The sequence below is a fragment of the Cannabis sativa genome, chromosome 8, assembly GCF_029168945.1.
Source record: "Cannabis sativa cultivar Pink pepper isolate KNU-18-1 chromosome 8, ASM2916894v1, whole genome shotgun sequence".
Lineage (NCBI taxonomy): Eukaryota > Viridiplantae > Streptophyta > Magnoliopsida > Rosales > Cannabaceae > Cannabis > Cannabis sativa.
The window spans coordinates 26,518,798-26,528,008 of record NC_083608.1 but is presented as its reverse complement, the minus strand read 5'-3'; the positions used below and the strand labels follow the sequence as shown (position 1 = coordinate 26,528,008).

Sequence of the window (9,211 nt, the reverse complement as noted above, 5' to 3'; positions counted from 1 at the left end):
TCAAACTTATAATTGGAAGGATCACCAATTTTAAGTTTGTGCCTAAAGGAGTAGAATAATTGACTGGAGATAGATTTGGTGAGGCCATCAGTAATTTGGTCAATAGCTTGGACATGTTTAACTTGAACCAAATGCTGAAGAATTTTCTCTCGGAAAAAGTAGAGATTCAGTTTAATGTGCTTTGTGTGAGCATGCAGAACTGGATTGGCTGTAAGTGTTAACTCAAACTTTTCGATCTCCTTGTTTTGATGATTAGCAAATATTTGATTATTATTTGTTACTAATGATTTATTGATTTTGTAGCAAATTTAAAAGAGAAAATAAATATTTTGGTATTTTTACCAAACTTTTAAAAGCAACACTAAATGGACTCAACAAGCATGTCAAGAGCAAAAGATTCATCAAGGGATCAACAACTCAAGACCCTATTCAAAAGAGGTCTTCAAAATCCCAAAGTCAAAAAGTCAACCCGAAAGTCAAAGTCAAAGTCAAAGTCAAGGTCAACTCTCGGAAAAAATCAACTTGGGATCAAAAACATGCAAATCAAGCTAGGAGGCTCTTCTACATCAAGACTACTCAAAATTAAATGGTATAAATCTACTTTAGTCTTGTTAAAGTGATTTGCATAGCACACTAAGTTTTTATAAATTTGAATTTTGGCCCATTCACTAACTTGTGCAACAAGTTTTCTCACACGATAGTTCAAAAAATTTTTTGATTGAATTTCTAAATTACATTTTGTTTAACTAAGAGAACAAAGTTGGAATTTCTGAAATCGGATAATCGAGTAAGAAGTTATGCGCGTTTAAGTCCCGAAAAATGGCACTTTTGCCACTGGTCAGTCATCCGGATGGCAACCGGAATTCCGGTTGCAATCAATCCGGAATTCCGGTTCCCATCCGGACTTCCGGTTCATGGCTGACCTCACCTCGGGAAACGTGCTAACGGCTATAAACGGCTAGTTTTTTTATCAAACACTATATAAACTCGATTTTTCTTTCAAAAAATAAGTTGGTTGAGCATTTATTACATATATCTAACCTATCTAAGTGAGATTAAGGAGCTTCTAAGTTTGAAATCCAAACCAACACTTTTCACACACTTTGAGCCAAAATTTGATTTTATTCATCTTAAGTGTGCTTGCTTTTCACTCTAGGTTTCCATTGTATCATCAAATTTCTAGAGTGATTTTAGCTTGTATATCAAACACATTTCCATATTGTGATTGAGGTGAGGTTGGCACCGGTTTTGTAAACAACCCGGAAATAGTGAGATTGGCACTTTAACAATCCGAGAAAGAGGTTAATAGTCCTCGGGGTGCGAAACTATTGTAAGAGGTTTGGAAATACCTTGGTGAAAATTTCCGGTTGTAAGGGTTAGTCAAGCCCGTTAACTTGGCTCGATATTGGAACTCAAAGCTAGGTCCATAGCTTTGAAGACCAAGGACGTAGGTGGCATAGTTCTACCGAACCTTGTAAAAATCGAGAGTTTGCATTTTCTAATCCTTAAACTCTTTACTTTACAAGTTTAATTATTTGTCTTAATATATTGCTTGCCATACTACTTGCTTTTACTTGATTAATTGACTAATTGCATAATTTTGTGTTAAAAGTTTTAATTTTCCGAAATTAGTTTAAATTTCCAATTTATCCCCCCTCTTGGAAACATATCTTGGGCTAACAATTGGTATCAGAGCAAGGGCTCAAATTATTTGATTAGATTTCACAATCTAGAGCATGGCGTTTCCAAGTAATTCACAAAATAACATGTTAGAAGGTTTTAGCACAAATAGAGCACCATACTTCAATGGAGTAGATTTTCCTTATTGGAAAATTAGAATGGAAACTTACCTTCAATCTATTGACTATGATTTGTGGCATATTGTGTCTAGTGGTCCTTATGTTGCTAAACATGTCATAAATGGTGTTGAAGTAATTAAGACTTATGAAGCATATGATGAAAATGATAAGAAAATGCTTTCTAAAAATGCTAAAGCTAAATATGCTCTTATATGTGGTTTGGATAGAGATATTTTTAAAAATATTGAACAAGCCTCTACCGCTTATGATATGTGGAAAATGCTTGAAGTTACTCATCAAGGAACTAGTGCTATGAAGGAAACTAAAATTCAAATTTATTCCACTCAATATGAGAACTTTAAGATGAAATCGGATGAAACCATTGCTAATATGTATACTCGCTTCACTACAATTACTAATGGTTTGAACTCTCTTGGCAAGGTACTTACTCAAAAGGATATGGTGACCAAGATTTTGAGAAGTCTCACCAAGGCTTATCAAGGAAAGGTGGTTGCCATTCAAGAAGCCAAGGATCTCTCAACACTTCCCTTGGAAGAACTAATTGGCTCACTCATGAACCATGAAATTTTCATGAGTGCTCAAGAAGAAGAGGAAGTTGAGAAGAAAAAGAAGACTATTGCATTCAAGTCTTCCTCCTCCCATGCCATTAGTGAAGAAGATGAGGAAAGCTTATGTAGTGACATGGAAGACTTGGCACTCTTCTCTAAGAAATACAAAAAGTTCATGAAATTCAAAAAGAACTTTGGGAAGAGGCCACAAAGAGGGAGTGACTCAAAAGAAAGAAAAAGCAAAGATGATCCACCAATTTGCTTTGAGTGCAAGAAGCCCGGACATATGAAGATGGATTGTCCAATGAGAAAGAAGAACAAATACAAAGGAAGGGCAATGTTGGCGGATTGGCTCAATAGTGACGAAGAGGACTCCGAAGAAGAAGGAAAGAATGAAGTGGCAAACATGTGCATGATGGCACTTGATGATGGGGAATCAACAAGAAAGAGCCAAAGCTTATGGTTCTTGGATAGTGGATGTTCAAAGCATATGACCGGTGATCCATCAAGATTTTCAAACTTTAAAAGCAAGGAAAGTGGCTTTGTCACTTTTGGAGACAATTCAAAAGGAAAAATCTTGGGCATTGGTGATATCGGTAACATATACTCTCCATGTATTAAAAATGTGCTTCTTGTTGATAATCTTAAACATAACTTGCTTAGTATTAGTCAATTATGTGATATAGGTTTTCGTGTTGTGTTTGAATCCTCAAAATGCTCCATTGAAAATGTTTCAACCAATGAAGTTATTTTCCTTGGAGTAAGGAAGGATAATGTGTATGTTATTGATGTTGATTCTTTTGATAGTAAAAATAAATGTTTAACCGTTATGAATGATAATTCTTGGTTGTGGCATAGAAGATTAGGACATGCTAGTATGGATTCTATTTCAAAATTGGTTAGAAAAGATCTTGTTATTGGTTTGCCATCTATTCCGTTTGTTAAAGATAAACTTTGTGATGCATGCCAATTTGGAAAACAAATTAAAACATCTTTTCATTCCAAGAAAGAAATTTCAACTACTAGACCTTTGCAATTGCTTCATATTGATTTATTTGGTCCTTCTAGAATTGCTAGTCTTGGTGGTAAATACTATGCATTTGTAATTGTTGATGATTTTTCAAGATTTACTTGGGTTATTTTCTTGACTCTTAAAAGTGATGTTTTGGAAAACTTTGTCAAATTTTGTAAAAATGTGCAAAATGAAAAAGGATATTCTATTACCTCCGTTAGGAGTGACCATGGTGGTGAGTTTGACAATGATGCCTTAGAATTGTTTTGTGAAGATCATGGTTTTAACCATAACTTTTCGGCACCAAGAACTCCACAACAAAATGGAGTTGTCGAAAGGAAGAATAGAACAATTCAAGAAATGGCTAGGTCAATGCTAAATGAAATTTCATTACCAAAATATTTTTGGGCCGAGGCCGTCAATACTTCTTGTTATATTTTGAATCGTGTTTTCATTAGGCCCAACATGAATAAAACCCCTTATGAGCTTTGGAAAGGAAGAAAACCCAACATTGGCTATTTTAAAGTTTTTGGGTGCAAATGTTACATTTTAAACACCAAGGACAACCTTGGAAAATTTGATGCTAAATCCGATGTTGGAATTTTTATAGGGTATTCAACACATAGTAAAGCTTATAGAATTTATAACAAAAGAACTAATGTTGTTGAAGAATCTATTCATGTTGCTTTTGATGAGACTAACCCGCCTACGAGCAAAAGTTTAGATGATGATGTTGTAGGTTTGGGAGATGAAGTTCAAAATCTCGAAATAGGAGAGACTTCCAATGCTCCTTCACAAACTCCCAAAGAGGAACCACCCGTGGAAAAGGAAAATGAAAGCCAAGGTATGAACTCTAACCTTCCACATGAGTGGAAATTCAAAAGTGCTCATCCTATAGACCAAATTCTAGGTGATCCTTCTCAAGGTGTCACTACTAGAAACTCCCTTAGAAACTTGTGTAATTTCATTGCTTTTATTTCTCAAATTGAACCAAAGAATTTTAAAGAGGCCGAAGTTGATGAATTTTGGCTTCTAGCTATGCAAGAAGAAATAAATCAATTTATAAGAAATAATGTTTGGGAGTTAGTTCCAAGACCGTCACATCAATCGGTGATTGGAACAAAATGGGTCTATAGAAATAAGGTAGATGAGCATGGGGTCATTGTGCGTAACAAGGCTAGATTAGTGGCCCAAGGTTACAATCAAGAAGAAGGAATTGATTATGAGGAAACCTTTGCCCCGGTAGCAAGACTTGAGTCCATTAGAATGTTGTTAGCTTTTGCATGCCACAAGAATTTTATCTTGTATCAAATGGATGTAAAAAGCGCATTCTTAAATGGGTACATTATGGAAGAGGTTTATGTCTCTCAACCACCCGGTTTTCAAAATCATAAATACCCTAACCATGTTTACAAATTGAAAAAGGCTTTATATGGTTTAAAGCAAGCTCCTAGAGCTTGGTATGAAAGATTAAGCACTTTTCTTATTTCAAATGGTTTTTCAATGGGTAAAGCGGATAATACACTTTTTATAAAAAGAAAATCTAAAGACATTATTATAGTACAAATTTATGTTGATGATATTATTTTTGGTGCTACTAATGATGCTCTTTGTGAAGAATTTTCTAAGTGTATGCATAGTGAGTTTGAGATGAGCATGATGGGAGAACTCAATTTTTTTCTTGGACTTCAAATCAAGCAACAAAAGGATGGCATATTCATAGGTCAAACTAAGTACATTAAGGATCTTCTTCAAAAGTTTGACTTGGCAAATGCAAAGTCCATGAATACACCCATGAGCACATCCATAAAGATGGACAAAGATGAAAGCGGTAAGAATGTAGACATCACCAAGTATCGAGGTATGATTGGCTCTTTATTATATTTAACCGCTAGTAGACCGGATATTTTGTTTAGTGTTGGTCTTTGTGCTAGGTACCAATCTTGTCCTAAAGAATCCCACTTGAGTGCCGTTAAGAGAATATTTAGATACTTGATAGGCACAATGAATCTAGGACTTTGGTACCCCAAGAACTCAAACTTTGAAATAATTAGCTACTCGGATGCCGACTTTGACGGTTGTAAGACGGATAGAAAAAGTACTAGTGGAACTTGTCACTTTCTAGGAAATTCCTTAGTGTCATGGTTTAGCAAGAAACAAAACTCGGTAGCTCTATCCACAACCGAAGCCGAATATATAGCCGCGGGTAGTTGTTGTGCACAAATACTTTGGATGAAACAAACTCTTAAGGATTTTGATATTGATTTTGAATGTACACCCATAAAGTGTGATAACACTAGTGCCATTAACCTCTCTAAGAATCCAATATTGCATTCTAGAGCCAAGCATATTGACATAAGGCACCACTTCCTTAGAGATCATATCCAAAGAGGTGATATTATGCTAGACTTTGTAAGCACCGAATTCCAATTAGCGGATATATTCACCAAGCCTCTTAGTGATGAGAGATTTAGTTTCATTAGAAGAGAGCTAGGAATGACCAACTTAGATGAAATATAAGGTTTGCTAGCTATGAAAAAAATTTCATATCTCTTTACTTACTTATTTATGCATAATTGTTCCAAATATGATATTAATGAGATTTATATGCATAGATGTGAAAATTTATTGATACTTGACATATATGAACTATCCTTGTTGAAAAACTTAAAATTATAGGTCAAAATGTGGATTTTTGGTGAACTTTGGACTTGTTTTTAAACAAGTGAACATGTGAATTTTTGCATATTTGATTTTCTTATGTGTCTATATGCTTGAATATGTGAAATAGAGTGTATTTAATATGCCTATAGGTTTGCCTTGATTGAAATTTGCATGAAACAAATTTTTGGTACCTCACTTGTTGAATTTTTAGATTTTTAGGCCTAAAAGAGTGTTTTTTGCCAAACTCTCTCATTTTTCAACATTTTTCGATTCCGTAAGTTTGTACACCTCACATTTTATTTTATAAAACTGCTGGAAAAAGAATTTTTCAATTTCGTTGCATAAAACTCATTTTTGGTACGGTTCTAGTTTTCTTGGCAATTTTCGAAAAACTTACCGTAAATCGTCATTTTTCATTATTTTTCAGATTTTCTTGTTTGAGCAATTTTGTTTTATCATATTAAAGGTATTAGAATTGGTTTGGGGTCATTTGGGTCAAAATTAGATTTTTTAGCACAGTTTTAGAAATTTTTTTTTTCTGATCCTGTACCAACCGGAATTCCGGTTGTACCATCCGGAATTCCGGATGGCACAGGATCAGCAAAAAGGGGCATTTTTGTCATTTTCATTCGATTTTTTCCCTTTTTAAACCCTACCACCGAATTTTTCTTCCCCCATTCAATTTTTTCAACCCTAATACAGCAGTCATCATCTTTTTCTCTCTAAAATTCTCTCTTTCAAAGCCTCATTCTCATCTTCCAAATAATTTAAAAAAAAAAGAGAAGTGTGTTCTTCAATGGCTTCCTCATCAAGAGCTCCCAAGAGAATGGCTAGTGCAATTCAACAAAGGGAAATAAGGGCAAAAGCAAGGCAAGAGCCCACTCTCTTCTTCAATGATGAAGATCACAACAAGTTTGTCAATGATTTCTCCTCTAGGAAAATTCTCAAAGGTAAAATTTGTGATCTCCCTAGCCTTGATTGTGTTGATTTTAGTCATCATTTTGATACCCTAGGATGGACATCTTTTATTCAAATTAATACTCCATTGTATCCTAGGCTAGTTCAAGGTTTTTATGCTTGTATTAAACCTACATTAGAACCTTTAGGTGTTAGAGGAACCCTTAGAGGAGTAGCTTTTGAACTCAATGTAGCATCTCTCAATGACATGTTAGGAGCACCAAATGGTGGCATATTACTTGAACCCAAACTTTCTCTCAAAAATGATGCCATTTTTAACTTTGATGAGTGTTCTAGGAATATTTGTGGTGATGGCCCTTTTATTATGAGACCAAAAAGACACCAACTCACTTTAGAGGCTAAAATCCTCCACAAATTTATTGTTGCAAATCTTGCTCCTAGAAGTGGCCACCAAGATGAGATCAATTCCATTGATCAATTACTCATGCATCTCATTATAGCCAAAACCACACCCATCAACCTAGGCTATCTTATTTTAAAATTCATACTTGATGTGGACAAGCCTAATATGATTAAGGCACTTCCCTTTGGTTTTCTTCTTAGCTACCTTTTTCCTCTCTTAGGAATTCCTACCCTACATGAAAAGAAAAATGATCCTACCTCTAGTGACATTCTAGGATCCAAAACTTTCAAGGCTATGGGTTACAAATTCCTTAACAATGAGTGGGTGTTCACACCCAAAAGAGGGCAAAGAATGCAAATTGATTTGGAGAGTGATGATGAAGAAATTAATTTGCCCGCAAGTGAAAGTGAAGAAGAAGAAGAAGAAGAAGAAGAAGAGATGCCTCCTCAAGCTCCTCCCATGCCTACTTTTCCCCAATTCAACCTTGAGGAAGCGTTTACTCGCCTTCACACCTCGGTTGACAACCAATTTCAAACCTTGCGAAATGATCTCAACTCACAACTCACCAACCTCAACAATGACATTAACACCATGAGGAGTGACATGGTTCATGGGTTTGCTAATGTGCAAGAGGAGATGGCACAATGGAGGGCATACATGGATCGCTTTGGCCCCCCACCAAACTAGTTCTTGCATTATTTTTTGGCTTATTTAGTTTCCTTTTATTTATTATTTTTTTTTTTTGGTTGTGTGCAAAGGCTTCATGCCTTTTGACTTTGTGTTAGTTGGTACTTTTTTTTATTTGTTGTTTGTTTGTTGTGTTGAATGATATTTTGGATGTTATGTTTTTTTTAATGCATTGGCTTGTTGCTTTGTTTTTATTTTTTTTTTCTCTTTTCTTTTATTTTTATGTGAATTCCTTGCCACCCTTTTTGATGAATCAAAAGGGGGAGAACAACTATTGATTAATTTTTGGCATCACCTCAAATTTTTTTTTTTTTGGTATCTAATCCTTTTATCATAAGTAAAAATTGAGGGGGAGTTTACAAATTCATGCAAGGTAAAATTAAAAGGTAAATTTTTTTTTCTTGCACACATTAAGGGGGAGCTAATCCAACTTACTTTGCTTAAATTTTTTCTTTCCCTTTCAAAATAATCAAATATTTGATATCATCAAAAAGGGGGAGATTGTTAACTCAAACTTTTCGATCTCCTTGTTTTGATGATTAGCAAATATTTGATTATTATTTGTTACTAATGATTTATTGATTTTGTAGCAAATTTAAAAGAGAAAATAAATATTTTGGTATTTTTACCAAACTTTTAAAAGCAACACTAAATGGACTCAACAAGCATGTCAAGAGCAAAAGATTCATCAAGGGATCAACAACTCAAGACCCTATTCAAAAGAGGTCTTCAAAATCCCAAAGTCAAAAAGTCAACCCGAAAGTCAAAGTCAAAGTCAAAGTCAAGGTCAACTCTCGAAAAAAATCAACTTGGGATCAAAAACATGCAAATCAAGCTAGGAGGCTCTTCTACATCAAGACTACTCAAAATTAAATGGTATAAATCTACTTTAGTCTTGTTAAAGTGATTTGCATAGCACACTAAGTTTTTATAAATTTGAATTTTGGCCCATTCACTAACTTGTGCAACAAGTTTTCTCACACGATAGTTCAAAAAATTTTTTGATTGAATTTCTAAATTACATTTTGTTTAACTAAGAGAACAAAGTTGGAATTTCTGAAATCGGATAATCGAGTAAGAAGTTATGCGCGTTTAAGTCCCGAAAAATGGCACTTTTGCCCTGGTCAGTCATCCGGAATTCCGGATGGCAACCGGAATT

At 34.7% G+C, this 9,211-nt stretch overlaps 1 protein-coding gene across 1 annotated transcript; it reads left to right on the top strand.

Annotated features, from left to right (window-relative positions):
* Nucleotides 1–1,778: 1,778 nt before the first annotated feature.
* LOC133030515 (uncharacterized) lies at nt 1,779–5,997 on the top strand (the record flags this gene model as incomplete). Its single annotated transcript, XM_061103286.1, has 3 exons — nt 1,779–2,417; nt 2,835–4,305; nt 4,627–5,997. Coding segments are annotated over 3 exons (3,384 nt in total), but the record flags the coding sequence as incomplete, so codon positions are not given.
* Between the last annotated feature and the right edge of the window lie 3,214 nt (nt 5,998–9,211).